The 18,935-nt window shown below is 43.5% G+C and overlaps 1 protein-coding gene across 1 annotated transcript in view; it reads right to left on the bottom strand.

The window, feature by feature from the left end:
• The window catches only part of Ttc29 (tetratricopeptide repeat domain 29), a 184,827-nt gene that overhangs the window by 85,079 nt on the left and 80,813 nt on the right, over positions 1-18,935 (bottom strand). The window contains exon 7 of the mRNA XM_028753402.1: positions 1,400-1,491. Within this exon, the coding sequence (XP_028609235.1) occupies positions 1,400-1,491 (92 nt within the window). The remainder of the gene's footprint in view (positions 1-1,399; positions 1,492-18,935) is intronic.

The raw sequence follows: 18,935 nt of genomic DNA, 5'->3' as shown, positions 1-18,935 counted from the left end.
CACAGATACACACACACACAAGACATGCATGCAATGCATAAGTACACACACACACATATAAGATAAATAATAACAAACAAACAACACAAAAAGAACACCCCCTACACATACACATGTGCACACACATACAAACCCAACTGTTTTCTACTGGTTTGGGACAATGATGAGACCCAAAGCAAATAATTTAGTAGCTGAAATGAGCTGGATAGAGAAGTGCACAGGGTCACTAATTCCAAACAGATACTAAGTTGGAGATTAACCGGTGCCATCTTAGTTGCTATTTGGAGAGTAGAACTTTCAAGACAGCTGGGTTGGTCTTCCGGGGACTGGTCACTACATGTATTATGAGGGCCCACTTACAGGCTGCTTGCTTCCCTCACATGTGGCTGGCCCTGTCTCTGTCCAGTAGATGTCCATACTTTCATCAGTATGCCTTCTCCTAAGACATTTGTCCAACAGTGACCATGTTTAACTGATATTATATAGGATACCTTCCATCTCATTGGTCCTGGCATTTTAAGTAGTGATTCTTTGTAGTATTTTTGTATTTAATATTATGTATGTCATATTTAGTATCATGATTTTAGTTCATGAAGCATATAGGCACAATGCCTTTCAACAACACCCCACCTTTTCAGATTGTCCTGTAAATATTTACAATGAAAGATTAATGTGAAGTTACAATGTAGCACATTACACCTGCTACTAGTACTATTATTTTGAACAGGCTACATTTTGGATCTAAGCTAACTATTGAAAACCAAGACTGTAGGTTTGGTGACTTTTGGTATTGTGAGTGGCTTCCACACAGTTATGCTTTATGATGAATAATGGCTGAGGTGGAGGAAGTGATGGGCAATCATGAAGTTTTCCACCAAAGGATACACATGAGAAGCTGTTCCCAGAGACTGTCGTTTTCTGTTTCAAATGAAATGTTGGGCCTGTTGGTTTGCACCCAGCTGTTACTCCAGGTTTACTTAATGGAAGGAGCCTGCTGCAAGTTTAAATGGAACTCTTCCCGAAGAGCTCAGGAAAGGTTAGGCAAGTCACCGCACTGAAACGCACTATCTGGCACCAGGCTCTCAAAGTTTCTGGCCTGTGAGATGTGACCTGATTTTTTTTTCCCTTTCTTTCTCTGGTTCATTCAAGGTCATCACTAAACTTACAGAAAACCAAAAGGGAGCTTACACAAAGGAGGGACAGACAAAGGAGACTTTGGATACATCTTTTTACAATACCACACTGGTTTAAAATAACTTTCAACCAAAGGGTCACTCAAGAAGGGCACTGCTAAAAATTTAAGCAGGCAGTGATGGAAAGCGACAGACCTCAAACAATTTAAGTCTTTCACAGCTGGGTGACTCCACAGAGACAGCGGGACAACGCTGTGCTAGCTTACCTCTGCAGGACCTTGGCGATCGCCTCGTAGGCTCTCCCCAGGCTAAGATCATCATCCAGACTTGTGGAGATCTCACTGTACCTATCAAGCACCTATGGGGAGAGGAACATGCTGAGTGTATAGCCTGTCCACATCTGAGGATTATGCATCATAACAGAGAAGATGAAAATTAATAATTTCCAAAATGTCTCTTTTTGTTGGCTTGTTTGTTTGGGGCTGTGCTGTGGCTTGTTTCATGGACGTGTCTTTGAGTCATGACAGTGAAGTCTTCCTTTTGTAAAAATACCCCCCTGCTCATACCAATTCTCCAAACCATTCCATTTATATAATGTAGCTGTGAATAAATAATTGAATGCTTTCCAGCATTATTTTAAAATACGGAGACTATTACCTAAGGTAATATAAGTCCTACCAGAATGTTCTACTATGGTAGATCAAATACCATGGTTCTTTCTATAAATAGTTCTTTAAAAAGAATGAATTTAGGCAATAGACCTTTTCTTAATCTGTCATTTTAGGAGAGCCTTGTCTTACAGTGTTATGTGTATATAGCTCACACTAAAAATAGTTCTTACAGATGTACTTCATTACCAGCAATCTCCCGATAATCAAAAGATCGCAGCTGCTACAGCCAAACATATGATCTTAATTTAATTTAACACTGACATCACTGTGCGCTGTCATTTTCTTCTTTTTAATTCCCACCCCCATGCCCCTCCATTCCCTGACCAGGGGAAGAAAATACAGAAACCATCTCCCCCACCCTCTCTTCTTCTTTATTGTTACACAACCCAACCTATTACACACATGAGGACACAGGAAATCTCCAAGGACCTTCATGGAAATCCTTTTTGCACATTTTCTAAGAAAGAATTAGTGAAAGTCACTTTCTGGTGTTTGAGGGGGTGAGCGGGTGGGGGCGTACATCTGCCTGGTGTGCTCTGTCTGGATTAGGTTTGAGTCCTCAGACAGGGCTTGTATTTGTCTCTATCCCTTTCCCTCCTATTTCTGTTATGTGCCCACAGCACTCTCCCCTGGGGCCACTTTCCCCATTTGCTCCTCTCTTTCCTTGCCACCGCCACCTGCTTTTATGTCACATTGATCTTTATTTCTTCCAAGTCAACATTTGGGACATGATTCCAATGAGGTCACCGTGACCCCTCATCAGCTCTGTGGTTTATAAAGGATCTCTCGAGCTAAGACCTATCCATGGGTCCATACCAACTCTGGTTTTGATTCTTATTGACCCCACAGAGTTCTAAATTTTGAAAACACTTTCAATAATTTTAATTCACACATAGCGGTTATATTTATTTATAAGATATAGTGGCATGGTTTGTCCTGTGTATAACTGGGTGCTCCACTAACAACTTTCCAACTTGTTATTGTTTTATGGTAATAATGTTTTAAAAAAGCAAAAAAGAATGCATATAATATATTTTTATTGTTTTTGTCTTTGTATGTGTGTATGTGTGTTCATGTGTGGCACACGCACGCCAAGGCACATGTGTGGAGGCCAGAGGCCAGCCACAGGTCTCAGATCTCTCCATCCACCTTGCTCTCACCATGTAACACCGTTAAGCCGGGCCATGCGCTTCCTTGGGCTTGCTGCCTCTCATCTTGCTGCAGGGATGTCGTGCTTACAGAAGCTCACTGCCACATTTGGCTGTGCTCAGGTGCTGGAGATCTAAGTTCAGGATCTCACACTTGCAAAGTAAGCGGTTCACCCACACAGCCACGTCTCCAGCCCTCCCTTAGCAATTTAGAAATCTACAATGCATGATCATTAGCCTTGATCCTTATTTTTAGACCTCTTAATGAAGCTCCGGTAGAAACCTGAGGATATCCTTTTATTTTGCCTCACAGGCAACTGGCTTAACCTGAGATGCCTTCACAGAAGCTGTTGTGAGGTATGAGATGGAACCACTGAATTTTTTAAATTTTTAAAAAGCCTTGTTGAGTTGATGTATAAAAATACCTAGGAAGAGACTTTTAGGGCTTTATTTTGGTCCACATATTTTTAGGTGACATTCTAAAATCTAAAATTGAAGGCTAATTATTAATATATTTTATGCCCAAAATAGTTCATTTGCTTTCTTTCAATAAAAACTGTCACCCTGGCCCTGGCACTGTTTTAAAGCTTACAGGATTTTATAATGGTGACTTGTTTGCAGCACGGAGAACACCTATGCATTAGTGCAGACTTTGGACCAATGTGACCATCAATAACCTGAGGCGAGGTCTCCAGGGCATGAGCTGGGGTTACACAGTGAATCTCTCATGTTCCCAGTTACCGTGTGGCTTCTTCATGGTGATGGATACGGTCTCCTGGAGTGAACGCTAACCTAAGCATTCCTCCTATCTCTTGCTCATGCTCCCTCTCTCTCTGTTTGTAAGATGGGATCTCACTCCATTCCCAAGCTGGCCCCATACCCTGGGCTCAATCAACTCTGCCTTAGCCTTTTGAGTAGCTGGAGCTACAGGCATAATACACAGCAACCACCAACCCCAAAATAAAGAGACTGAGCTAATATAGTTAGGTCTTAGCTCTTCCATACCTTTCCCTTATTCCAACACGCAGGCCAGGAGAACCCTTTGTATTTAATTTCCTTCTTAAAGAAGAGGCCTCCCTCTGAAAGCTGTCATATGGGGACGGTGATTCCATACACCATACTACATAGTCTACACTCTATACAACAAGAATTCTTAATCTCTTCCTCAGCCTCCAGAAGCAGCCCTGTGCAAGAGTTTCCCTCCCCAAAGTAAAGACAACAAATTTAGTTTGTGGCTGGAGATGAATCTGTATTTCTTTAAACAGTTGCCTGAGAACCAGGAGCTACAAAGGCGTGATTCATTTTGTGGCCAAACAGAGAAGCATTCAAGTACACAAGAGCCACACTGGGTATCTTGTGGAAGACTTGGTCTAAGATGGTCTACCTACCTATCTACCCACCTACCTACCTATCTACCTACCTATCTACCCACCTGTCTATCCACCTACCTACCTATCTACCCACCTGTCTACCCACCTACCTACCTATCTACCTATCTACCCACCTATCTACCCACCTACCTACTTATCTACCCACCTACCTACCTATCTACCTACCTATCTACCCACCTATCTACCTATCTGCCTACCTATCTACCCACCTATCTACCTGTCTACCTACCTATCTACCCACCTATCTACCTACCTATCTACCTACCTATCTACCCACCTATCTACCTACCTATCTACCTACCTATCTACCCACCTATCTACCCACCTATCTACCTACCTATCTACCCACCTATCTACCCACTTACCTACCTATCTACCCACCTATCTACCTACCTATCTGCCTGCTTGCCCGCCTGCCTGCCTACTTGCCTGCCTACCAGGAGCATGAGCTCAAGAGAAGAGGGATGCAAATGGGAGAAGTCTAAGGACAGAGGAAATAAGTTTTATAAAAGCAAAAAGAAAAATTATGACTTTAAGTAGAAAATAGGATGAAATTATGAACTCTGTGGAACATGGAGTATTTTATACTAATTTGTGGTAAGTTAATATGATGATTAAGTTTGTCACCTTAATCTTATTAAGAGGTGTGGCAGGATATTTGATCACTCAGTGTGAACCCAGAGGTTGAACAAACAAACAAACCTGTTTTTAGTGGTGGCATGGCTCAGCCCTTAGCACAAACCATCAATCCCTCTGGCTGGAATACAGACACGCCCTTAGTACAATCCTTTAATCCCAACAATGAAGGTAAAGTTAGTTTGTAGAAGGAAGCACCCATGTTTGAAAGTGATGTTTAATTGAGTAGCAGACAAAGTGACAAATCAGAGAAAGATTTGTCAGACTAAGATAAGCTCAAGTCTCATGAGAAGAGAGAGGAAAGGGAAGCTGCTTAAGGGAGAGACAGACAGTACAGGAAGAAGAGAGTACAGCACAGGAATGCAGTACAGTTTGTGGAGACAGCACAGTAGAGTTGAGAGGGGGAGTAGAGCAGCAGAGAGGGAGAAGGAGGCAGGTTTACCAGGAGAGTTTTACAGAGACAAACTGAAGAGAGAACAAGCTAATCACACGTAAAGATAGAATGAACAAGAGAATGAGAAGGATCCAGAAGATTAGAACAAATTGCCAGAGTCAGTATGAGGCTAGGCAGAACAATTCAGTCAGAGGTCGAGAGAAGTCACATTAAACCAGTCAGCTTGTGGAAGCGTTTGAGCCAGATGAGCTGAGTTGAACCAACCAGACACAGCTCAGTTACAACAGGAAAGAGTGAGTTTATCAGTAAGTGTCAGAGCTCAAAACATTCTAGGACTAGATAAGATTGTACAGAGGCTAGAAGCTTCCAGGAGTAGGTCTAAGTTAGCAGATGGAGGCAGTAAGACAACAATTACATCAGGTGAATCAGAGCAACTTTTACGGAGGGGGTGTCTAAGAGATTAGTAAGCATATCTCCAGGTATGCATGAAGGGCCACCTCTAGATAGAATGGACCAGCAGGGCTGGCCTACCTTGGACATAGGTAGTGCCATTCCATAGACCAAGTAGGCTTGTGGTGGGATAAAAGAAGACAGAGAGAAGCTCTTTAGTGCAGACATTCCTCTGTTTCTTTCTGGCCTCCATGATGTGGACTACTCTGTCGTTTCTTCCTCAGTAGGACAGACAGGAACTTCAAACATGGCCCCACACATGCTTCCTTCTTTACACAAGTGTAATGTGACCCCTTAGCTGCTTTTGAAAGCAGATGAGCTACAAATTGAAATCAGTGAGACCAGACAAAGAGTGCAACAAAACACAGCACGGAGGAAGCAGCACAGGAGTCTAGTCTGTGGACGTATCAAGGACACTTGGTTGGACAGACACGTACTGTGAATATGTTAGACACGTATCTGTAGCCTGGATGGTTAAAATTTGCCTGCGTAACTCAGAGAAATGGGAACAAAGAACTCGTAGTGTGTAGTGAGTATTCTAGTGGATGAGGAAGCCTAACCTTTCAAAGTTATACTTAGTGGAGCTCATGAGCCTGGATGGAAGAAACACTGATCTGGTATGCTGCTGTGTCAGTTCATACCACCAAAGTGTTCAGACTTCCCCCAAGTTCCACAGGCAATGGCAGGTCTACTGACGAATTGAGTATTGGGTGTCAAGTGACTCCATCTCTCTGAGCCTATTTCCTCAGGATTGAATGGAGATTAACAAAGCCTATGTTGGAGGATTGTTACAGGTCCCTATGCGATGTGGTATTGAGCATCCTTACTGAGGACTGAGTGAAGCAACACCCTGGCTCTTCCTCCATGTTCACCTAACCCAGCTGTTCTCAAATGAAGGCGGCATCTGCCAACCTTAGTTGTTAGAATCAGGAGAGGATTGCTAGCCTTGTGGTACACACCAAAGCACCCATAACAAAGCTTATCATGTGGCTTAAAATGTAAGAAAAGCCACTGTTGAGAAACCCTCAACTTGGCCTCTGGTTAAACAATCTTCCTGACCGGACACTATTGAAGCTAGCCACACAATCACCAGAAACTTCTATAAACAAACTATATATAGGTTGAGCTAAGGTAAGATCTGCAACTCTCATATGCTTAGCCAAAATTCTGTTTCATGGGGCAGCAAGAGGACTCTGTCCGTCTCTCTATAACAACTTCTAATCTTGAGACGTGGCTGTGTCCTCCCTCCAGTCCTCCGAAGGTTCACAGCTATCAAGGATGTTTGGAGATCAGAAAGAGAAAACCCTCTACTGTTTAGCCACATTTAAATGCTTTCCATCTATTTTTGTCCACAAATTTAAGAGGACTGGAAGAGTCAAAATAAACCCACTTAAGTCAGCCACCGTAAAGCCATAATGGAGACCCAGCAGATATGTCTGTAAATAAGAAGTTAGGAGTCCACTGCCTGGGGTACAGTTTTTATATCTTTCCCCAATGACCACGATAAAAAGTCAGCACACCTGGCATTTGTTATACACACTTCAGAGAAGCCCCAGATTGTCTACTTCATAACAAGAGCTAGGCACTAGTGTCAGTTCATAGCTTTTCCTTGAAGGAAGGAGAAAACAACACAGACTTTTACTTGCATAATAATAAATGTAGATAATTTAAAAAGTCAGGTTTGCCACCGTGAGCTTGAAATCATTTGTCAAATCTAATTGGAAATACGTTTATTCTGCTTTCTGGCACACTAGCCCCCTTCAGCCATCTCACAGTTGGCGAGCAGAGAAGGCGTTTCTGCGTCATTTACAGTGTCTGAACCCGAGACAGACAATCAGCTGCAACATTAGTCAAAGAAACCGGTGGCTAATGACTTCTGACAGGCACTGTAGTAACAGGCTGAGACCAGCCAGGGCATCACCAGCATCCAGGGGATCTTCCTGGAGATGGAGCGTCACTGTAGGTGATGCTAAGAATGAGGGGGTCTCACGGCCACTTAAGGTTCACATACACTTTCTGGAAAGGCATAACTTCTGACGTGTTTATTAACAGTGACACTTTCATATAGCCATGCTATCCTGAGTGAACCATCGGGTCATCTGCCTGTGCGACTTTGTAAACTTAGCAAATGTATCTTCACTCTGCTGTATCTCATCGTGCATTGAACATTCTGAAATCCCCTTCTTCAGTTAGAGGTAGCCTACTTTCCTGATTCTAACATTGGTCATTTATAGAGTGGTGTCTTTTCTGTCCCTGAAACCCATTACTCATCATCGAGCCCATTGTCACATGTTGATGGCTTGTACTGTCTAGCACACACCCCAGAGGCTGTGGTGTGGTGCAGGAAGCACTGAGTCTGTGCTGATTTCTCCTGCCTGAACAGCTCACTGTGGAACCTTAGATAAGAAACTTTGTTTCTCTGGGATTCTGGTATATGAAGGAGTTGGAACAAATGGCCTAGAACTCGCGCTTCCAAAAGTATGGTTTAGAGTCTCGAACACTAGAGTGATGTGTTTAGTCATTTAGGATATGCTCTACTTGTTTTCAGTAACTTAGCTTGAGGTTAAGAATTCCAGATCAGAGGGCAAGAGGCTCAGAGGTTGAAAGTGGGTACAACTCTTCAGAGGACCCAAGTGTGGGTCCCAGCATCCACTAGAGGTGGCTTGAAACTTCAGCTGGAGGGAATCCAACATCATCCAGCTTCTGCAGGTTCCTGAACACAGATGTGTGCACACACATGCATGCACACATGCACACACTCACACAGGCTCACATTTAAAAAGAAAATGAATCATTAAAAAGAAATCCCTGGTCAGGGCTGGAAAGATGTCTCAGTGGTTAAGAGCACCTGTTGAGCAATCTTGAGTATTCCAGACAAATTGAGCATTCTGAAAACTCCTGTACTTCTGGCTTCCTGGGATCTAATGTCCTCTTTAGGCAGGCACAGACATACACAGTGCCTGCAGCCAGAGAAATACACACACACAAAGAAATGAAATGAGTCTTTCAAAATGTCCTGAATGGAATTACTTTATTTCTTCTTTAAAAAGTTTAAAGAAACAGGATAGCAAACCATTTCAGTTTAGTTGAAATCTTTATACTTTCTCTGCAGTTGAAGAGCCCTAAAACCCCTTGAGCTGATAGTGTTCAAACTGCCACTGAGTTACAATAGCAGTTAGCAGAAGTGAGTTATATAGTAACCAGTTCATCTTAAGAGGCTATTCACCCCTGCTGTTCTTCAGAACTAGCAAGCATTTGTTTTGCAGCTTTAAGAACCTGATGTAGGGGCTGGTGAGATGGTTCAGAGGTTAAGAGCACTGACTGCTCTAGAGGTCCTGAGTTCAATTCCCAGCAACCACATGGTGGCTCACAACCATTGGTAATGAGATCTGATGCCCTCTTATGGGGTGTCTGAAGACAGCTACAGTGTACTTACATGTAATAAACAAACAAACAAATAAACCTTGGGGCCTGGAGCCTTGAGGTGGGAGTGAGTGGGAGAAGAAAAGGGGGAAAAAGAAAAAGAACACAATGAATGTTCAAAGTCACCCTTACGGCTTGCGCTGGAAGTCAGAAGTGCTGCACATTCCCCCGTGTGCCAGAGCCTGACACTACACTTTTAACAGCCTTATAAGGATAGAAATGTGTCCCAGAACATTTCCAGTCTTTTACCTAAAACTCCTCCCGCTCTGTACATCCAAGAAGCAGAAGATGCTCACCCTCAAGACAATGAGATAAATCTCCACATGTAAGTAGAAAGCAAAGTTTTCCTCAGTCTTGATTTGAAGCACATTGCTCCAAACAATTTCCAAAGTTGCTCATTACAGTTTATACTGTGACAATACTAATACAGCATCTGAACAGCTCCACTGAGCTTCTCAGTTGTGATTTTATGTTGGGAGTCAGAGGCACAGGGATAGCTACCCTGGGCAGCCCAGTCATAGCGTGAGTTATGTTATATTTGCAGTTCCTCAGAAGAAAATATCTCCCTGTCCTTGACCTCCCACAAAGAAAACCATCTGAGGGTTGGTTTTATATTTTGTTCAGAGGCCCTTGACCAAAGGGTAGTTAATTTACGGGCAGTCTGGCTCTCAGTGAGGTGGCCTGACATAAAACGTTCTGCTTGGTGGAAGATAAGAGTGGTAACGTAGTTCAATCACAATCATAGGACATTCAGACTGTGAAGGGGGAGGGGCTGGTCCAGGTGAAGTGCATCAGGAGAGGAGGCCAGCAAGTCAACTGAGTGCACTGTGGCTGGCTGCTGGGTGACTGCAGGGGAATAGGAAAACTCAGCCCTCCTTTTCCTCCTTTTCCATCTCAGCGGGATCCATGGTTGGCTACTCTTGGGATTCCTAGGGCTGTGGTCTGTGCAGGGTATCCAGCATTTTACATTCACCTCTCCTTCTTGGTATAATGAATGGATCTCTTTCTTGAAACAGAACCGGGAAATTCTTTGAGACAAAATAACCATATAGAGCTGAAGTGACAGGTTAATGATTTTGGCTTCCACCCTTTTTGTTTGTTAGCGACAAACACTGTAAGAACATTTTTGCCCTGGTGAAAGACACAGAATGGAAGACACCGGGAATTTCATGATCAGAATGAGCTAAAGGTGTATCGTGTTGGAGGGTTTTGTTCCATTCGTCACTTTAAGGAAGAAACTGTACACTCTATCAGGAAGAAGAGTGAGTGTGACAGAGGATCAGCCTGCACGTGTGATGACATCAGACACAATGCCAGTTCTCAGTTACTTATGAACGTTGGAGAGAACTGTGGCAAGCGGCATCATGTTTAGTGCCAGTCAGATCTAATCAGATTAGATGCTGGCTGGCACGCACTTTGTTCAAGCATTAATGACATCGTTTACAAGTTGCTGGGGTATGGTGGCAGGCCTTTTACTCCAGCCATGCAGACACCAGGTAAATCACGACCCTGGTTCCCTTGGCCTCTGGACTCGGGAACCTTCAAGGCCCTGAGCCTGCACTGCTCTTTCCTGCTTTTCTGTTTCCCCAGAGGATTTTTACAGGGAACCACGTGTCTTTGCCTAGCTCCACTCCACTGTCCTGTGTATCTAATTATTAGTATTTGTGAGTTTGTGTCACAAGGACAGAAACCCCACCTGTCTTGTTCTCCATTGTACTCTTAACCCCTAGTCCTGTTAGCACTGAGTGCTGTTGAGTAGCTATGGTTGAATCTGGGTGAGACATCAGGAGTGGAGTGCGCCTATTGAGACACTGGTGTCATGGTGATAAGATATGCTATGGATTGACATTTATTTACCTTAGCCCCCCTGCAGTAAAGAGTAAACACGACACTTCACACTTTCCACCCAATGGAAAGTGGGTGAACATTCTCAATTGGCAGCCAGTCTGAAGAGCTGGAACATCAGTAAGCAAATGTGAAAAAATATAAATGATTTTTGAGATGATACAAGGCCTCCCAATCTAAATGTGTGATTTAGAGTCTGTCCATCCCTGCACTCAAACAAGCATCAGGAGCCCTGTAACGCTGAGGGCTGCTGAGTCAGGCCAAAGCTTTACAAGAACAATGGCACGAATCTTGCCCTATCTGTGACGGGAGGAGTGCAGGCGTTTCCTTCTTCATCTCACTAAGAATGAGAGACAGATGCAGCTCCTCTCTTCATAGGGAACAGCGCACATCTGAGGGAGAGTGCTGCAGAGAACGAGTGGCAAGCTCAGTGTCCCTTGGATGCCCTAAGGAAACCATGGCTGGCTCACAGGAAAGGCTCTGGAATGTTCTCTATTTGTCAGAGATTTTAAACAAGCACTAGTACTATAAAGGTTTCCATATTCTTCTATGAACCTATTACCAGGAGATTTCTCTCTTTCCCCTCTGTAATCCCTCGCACTGGATCTCCCTCTCACGGAAGGCACGATTCAATAAAAATTCATTCTCATTTCCCCTTCTAAGAAATCCACAGGAGTCCTGAGAAGCATTTTGAGCATACACTCTGTGGACAATGCAGTGTCCTTTCTACCTCAAGCCATTATTCTGGTAAAGTCAGTAAACCCTAATTTATGTTTGCAGTGTCATGCTTTCCTGTCAGTATGTGAGAACTGTATCCTTTCAAATAAAACATGGTAGGAAAGGTTTCCTCCATTGCTTCCACACCAGGGGGGCTTTGTCCGTGACCCTTCCTCAGTGACAGTGAGACAAGGAGACAATTTATGAGCCATTTCCATTCTGATGGGAAAGGCGAAGGCACCGAGAGCTTTTATCAAGTAGGTGATAACAACTCGTGACAAACGTAAATAATAAATGCGTGGACTCCTAGGGGATATGGTGGTGATAGGAAGCGGTTGGGGTACTGCTGATGGGGTGCTAGTAATCTTGGGATTCCCTGGCTCCCCAGTAGAATTTGGCCTGACAATAAACAACAGTTTAGTACTTTATCTAATCTCAGTCAGGAGGGAAGTGCGCCAGCAAGCTTTTGCAGATGTTCACATCCAATAATCTATCCATAATTGATGAAACAGGGAGGTCAGATGTAATGGCTGCTACTATCCCAGCAACAAATAAATGGTTATTGACAAAACAAGCCAGCGTGGCACGGAGCACTGGGCGGCGACAGGAGGAGAGGGCATGGAGGCAGAGACAGGGGGACCACAGGCAAAGAGGCGGTGGAAGGACTGCGCTGGCACACAAGCAGACAGGGCGGCTTGTTGAGGGGCATGGCGGAGGAGGCATGCAATTCACCAGAAGATGAAGGTAAGTGGAGATGGAGAAAGAGGAGGAGGGGACAGACAAGGCAGGGGCTGGGTGAGTGCAGATGCATGAATGACTCCAATGCCTTGGGATGCTGTGATCCAGATGTCTCCTCCTCTCTTCGGCCTGACTGTCACACTGTGCAGGCTAAGGCGGATCCAGGTCAGAGTGGATGACATGTGGGACATTTGGGGGACCCAGCACCCCCTGATGCTAAGGGGCACTCATGGGTAGATGTTCCAATTATGTTGTATTTCTCCACCATGTCTTTAAAACAAACCTAAGAAAATCACTTTTGCTATCTTAGGAATATTTTCAGATAAAGTTAAAGTACCAAATCAAGAAGTTAGAAAATTTGCTTGAACTGGAAGGAACCTGAAATGCATGCTGCTTAAAACTGAATTACCTACAAAGGAATGAGTGTGAGGGAAGGATTTCCTAAAAATGATAAAAGCCTAACACTGTACTTTATTCACCTCGACTTACGCAAAGAGAACAATAAAGCCTTAATCGAGGGTGCTTTTATTGACTGAATAAAATTCAAGATGTTTAAACATAAACAAACAGCCGCACTCCTAGACGTCCATTCTAAAGCGAAGGCATAAGTTTGTACCCAGTTTATTGCATAATATTATAAAATGAAGGATGGTGGGATGAAACTATGGTTATTATTGCTATAGTTGGTCATAAAGATGCATCGGACACAGACATTTTAAATATTAATACTCCCTCAAATAACTTAAATCAATTTAACACTCTTTAGTGGTTTGTTTAGAAGTGAGATTCATTTTATTCTTTGCAACCGATGCCTTTGATCAGTTTTGGAACAACATCTGAGCCGGAAACGAATGAGGAAACAAACAGCTTCCTAGTGTCCTTATGCTCTAGGCTCTACCGCCTATGTGAAGAAGACTCTCCACTGCAGCTAGCATTTCCAAATTGCTTATCAATACATAGGCACTGGGACCCCCAAAGCTCAGAGAGATCCTGTGATCTTCGCTTCAGTGCTTGCCAAGCGCCTCTCCTCCGTTTTCCCCAGCTGAGCCCCTGTCTCATGACTACAAACTTTCTTACAGAGGCTTGGCATCTCTGTACCTCGCCACAGATCATATTCTGAACTTTGACCTTTGTTCACAGGACTGGACCTTTGCTCATTCCAAGCCCCTGGGGTTTTCTTCTTTCTTGTCATTGCTTCTTGCTTAAACCTGCTTTTGGCCCTTGGCTCAGTCCTCCCTTCCTGAGATCTACATGCCTGTGTCAAGGAGTTTCACCTTTGGGCTCTGGGCAGGGTGGCTTAATGGCTGCCACTAGCCCATGACAGTTGTTACCACTGACTAAAGCCTATATGTGCCAGTGTTTCTCTGCTCATTGTTTGATCTTCATGAAACCCTTGAGATAAATAGAAATATTCCCAGTGTGTAATCAAGAGAAACAAAGCACAGAGAGGCTGAGCATCTCATTCTAAGAGGCGCAGTGGGCAGGAGGCAGAGGGTTTGAACTTGATTTACTGGTTGTCAGAGTCAGCCTTTGAAGCTTGGCCATCATACTTGCTGGTGTGCCGTCCTGGACAGTACTGTGCTGCCCTCCGCCTTTGCTTATAACTGCCATCCTGTGCTTCAGTTTCCTTAAGCCATTCCCTGGTTGCTGTCAGCAACAGCTGCAGGAACCCCAGATCTTCTGGTGTTCTAAATGTTCTAGCGTCCTGCTCTCTGGTCATTGCTTTGCCTGTCACCACAGCCATTTGATCAAGATTGTTCATTTATAATCACTAAGAACAGCCAACCACGGAAACTTTCAGGTCATCCCTTTGCCCGTAGCCAACATCTTTTATTTTTATTAATTACTATTATTATATTGCCTTTTGTTTTTTGAAATGAGATATCATGTATCCTAGGCTAGAATTGGACTCTCTGTGTAGCTGAGATAACCTTGAATTTCTGATCACCCTGCCTCCACCTCCGAAGTGTGTACACCACCACATACACTACCACATAAACCACATACACCACCACACACACCACACACACCACACACACCACCACGTAAACCACACATACTACATACACTACCACACACACACCACACACACCACACACACCACACACACCACCACACACATCACCACACACACCACACATATCACCACACACACCACACACACCACAAACAACACCACACTGGTTTAATGTGATGCTGACAGGTGGATCCCAGAGCTTCATAACTCTAGACAAGCTATCTACCAACTATATTGCTAGCCCTAAACGATTTATTTTTGACCAGAAAAAAGGCCTTGCTTTTTAACATGGCCTCCTAGGTTTTGTCTGTCCATCCTTAATCTTCCTGACCACCGCCTACTGTCCTTTCTTTGGCTTGCTGGGGCCCCCATCAGCACCCATTAGCACCCATTATCACGTCACCCTGTTCGGTCTCCTGAAACACCAGGCACAGCATTACTGGCTCTTTTTAAAGTTGAAACCCTGAGACACAGAGATGAAGCTACTGGGCCACAGTTATGTCATGTGGAAGGAGGGAGCTTCTCACTTAGAGTGGGAAGAAGCTGAGGCAAAGGAGGAGATCTACAGACAAGACTCAGATTTCAGCTATGGCTGCAGAGAGCTGACATGGGTCAAGAGAGAATGCACAGGACTGGGAGGCAGCTCATCTGGTAAGATGCTAGCTGCACAAGCTAAGAACTGAGTTTGGGTCACCAGCTGTTACATAAAGGCCCAGCTCACAGCAAGCACCTGCAGCTGTACTGCTAGGGTGGCAGTGCAGGTGGCTACCCAGAGTGTGCTGACCAGCCAGTGAGAGAGCCTATGTCTCAAAAGTAAGATGGAAAGTCATTGAGGACGTCACCTGGAGCTGACTTTTGGCCTCCACCAGAGGCACAAGCACACACCTCCTTCTCCCCACACACAAGGGAAGAGGGAGGAGATATTAGGCCTTTCCTCAACCAGTAGGAGGAGTGGCCTTTTATCCAGTCACTTTGGTAGGCTTGCCTCTGGAAATTTCCCAGTGGTCACTTATATGACATTTTCCAAGACATTGCTTCCTAGTACAAGACACAAAGCAGTAACCTGTTCATTCTTAGAGACATTATGATATCACCCTATACATCATGTTGCATTTGGATCTAACATCGTGAGAAGTGAGTAAAGACAGATTCAATGCGTACCCTTTAAAAAGGAAGGCAAGGAAGGGACACCTGCCCATCCCTTTAATGGGCAGCCGGCTGTGGGGTAAAGTCCAATCACCTCTTGTTCCCATGGTGGTCACTCATCTTGGAAGTGGTGGCCATACTCAAAAGCTCTCCTGTCTAAACCTCTCTCCCACCTCCCTGCCAAGATGGTGCCTAATGCTGCCCCTGTGGAGGCTAGGCTCAGGCTTCTGAATCTTTCTGAGACAATCTGTCTTGCTGTCAATTAATCAAGATTATAATGACGGTGTCACGCAACAGTGACATATAGGGCCTAAATAGAATCTAGGCCAAAGAGTATCATGACAAACCAGAACCACAATCCCAGATGCCTGAGCCTCAATTTAAAAGTATTTCTGATCCTTTAAAAGCCAATTTTGAAGCCTGCAATGACTGTGGAGATAGTAGAATCCTATCCCCATGTCATCTATTACTGTAAACAATTAAAAAGTAATTTTAGCTTTGAAATCTTGTGACAAATATTAATGTTTATTTACATAATGTTTTTAAAGGAAAACATTGATTTTTAATATCTATGATATTATAAACATATAAAATGTACATAATAAACACTTGCTGTGCTGTAAGCTAATATAAGCTCATAGGGAAAATGAATATGTTTAATTAAATTTGGGAAAAACATATAGTTAAATCACTTGTGGTACCAATAATAAGGAGCAATAAACCATTATCTCCTTACTGTTCTGCTGGAATTTCATCAACACGCTATATTAATAAATATCATCTTCATTTTACAAAGCAAGAAGTGGGGTTGGGAGAGTCGTCCAGGATCTCAGGAGTCAGCAGAAGCAGGAATCCTACCATCCACCTGCTGATCCAGCAAGATCATTCTTGAACTGTTGCTTAGCGCCAGGGGCACCTAGCACCCCCCCCCCCCAAGTGTTTTCATTTGCTGTCACTTCCTCTTCACCATCACTTCGAGGGGAGTCGGGAACTTATGCAACACCCATGCTGCAGGAGAGGAAACTGAGGCACAAGGGAGGGTCCTAGGCCACAGGAAATCCCACAAGAGGTGGGATCAGCATCTAAAGTGCTCTGACTCCAGAGACCAACCTCCAAACTGACACCTCATTCTATGATAAATGCTGAGGTAGCAAGGAAGGAAGCGAGGATCTACATAACGCACCTGTCCCTCTTGTCCCCCCCCCCCTTTTTTCAATTGAAAATTCAAAACATCATCTCCTCTGAGAGAGGTTTTTAAACTGAAAATATAACAAACAGCCGGCACTTTTTAGGAACATAATGAGTAGCTTGTGGGTAGCAGGTCTGTATCTGAAGCAAGGCGAGCCAGCGAGGGGTGTAGCAATATGCTGAAGTCAATGCTTTTGAAAAAGACTTATAGACTAGTCTGTTTTGGATTTGTATTAACTCTAATGTACATAAAGGTATTGACAGAAAACTGAAGAGAAAACTAGAAAGATGGACAGAAAGAAGCTGCCTCTGGAACCCAGTTTACTCCATGGTTGACAGGAAGAGAGAGGCAGATGTGAGAAACAGGAAGTAGGTGTGCCTGAGGTCCCTTTCCAGAGCCTGGTGTGACACCTGCTCTGCTTCCTGTGTTCTTTCCCATGCGTCACTAAACTGTATTGATGCTCAGCTGGTCCACCCAGCAGCACACTGGTGTCTGTTCTAAGTTTCAAGTGTTATTGGATAATATTTCCTCCTAGGCAACAATAACAAGATGTTATTCACACCAGTAAATCGTTCAGTAAGAGCAGATGGGAATTCTATTAAACACTTATATGAGGATCCAGAGAGAAGGCTCAGTGGTTTAGAGCACTGGTTACTCTTCCAGAGGACCTGAGTTTTGTCGCCAGCACCCACATGGCAGCTCACAACCATCTTTAACTTCAGTTGCAGGGGATCTGATGGCCTCTTCAGTCACCAGGCATTCAGTCACCAGGCATGCCCACGGTACACAAACATCCATAATGCAGGCTCAAAACTAACATGCATAAAGTAAAATAAGAAAGTAAATGTGAACAATCATATTTCAATTTGTGAGGAGACAATGAGTTTAGAAGCCACGCTGGTAGCACCTCTGTCAGTTGTGACAGGAGCAGTTTACATCAGTTGAAGGCAGACGCTGCAGGCGGGGCTTGATACTGGCTGGCCTGGTCAGCATAGACAGAGATCTTAGCTATCCTCTCTTTGGCCTCTCTCCAGCAGCCCTTTTCCTCAAGCAGGCCCCCTTCCCTGACATGCCAGCTACCACCTGAAATCATCTTCAGTTTCCTTTATTACTGGCTAAGTACTTAATAATTCTCTTTAATGCTTTGGGCTGAGTTGAGCTGTTACAATGACTAAAGGCTGTGACCAGTGGTACCCTGAAGAATTTTACTACAGTCAGTCTATAGAACCGTATTGAAAGCATCAATTAAGACCATTACATTTCCGTGGAATGCAAAGGAATAATAGCCTCCTTTTTACATAGCTTTTCCTCTTTTAAAATATAAAATCAATATGTTAATTGTGTGAAATGTGGTGAATATACGTTCCATTGTCTTTACCCCAATAGAAAATTAAAGTCATTTGTTATTTCTATTTCCACTGATTATCGAGGAAAACAACTTGATGTTTCTAGTATTTTCTATATATTTATGTAGTATGTGTATAGATGTTTGCATATATACATATGCAAATAGTCATAATGTACAGTGTTTTGTAACCTAATTCTTTACCTCAATATATCAAGAATGTTTCTATTGTTATAAATGTTTGTTGTTTAATTCCTGTTGTCTGCGCAGGGTGCTCAGCAGTGCTTTAAAGAATTTGTTGTTGTTTTACATTTATTTTGCTTATGGATTTTCCACCATGATAAATGTGCTTATAAAACTGCATATAAAGGTCACAGCTACATCTCTGTATGTATCAGTTATGCAGATAACATCATGGCTAAATATTTGTGTGTTTTAACACATATTCTCTTCAGACAAATTCTGAAAGGATTACTCCGGAATCAAAAAAATGTACAAATTTGTACATGTCCTTTTAAAAAAGGTAATATTTATTGATTTTTTTTGCTAGATAATAGGAGCACTATCCTTTTAGTTCGGTTAGTCTCATGGTACCTTTATCTCTCTGTTTTACAGGTATGGAGAATGTGGCTTAAAACTCAAGGGAGCTCCCTTAGCCCAGCAGCTGCCTGTGCCCTTCTCAGACTCTCAAT

This window comes from Grammomys surdaster, unplaced genomic scaffold (assembly GCF_004785775.1).
Source record: "Grammomys surdaster isolate TR1022 unplaced genomic scaffold, NIH_TR_1.0 125947, whole genome shotgun sequence".
NCBI lineage: Eukaryota > Metazoa > Chordata > Mammalia > Rodentia > Muridae > Grammomys > Grammomys surdaster.
Note: the sequence above shows the minus strand (reverse complement) of the source record. Positions and strands in the feature narration are given on the sequence as shown.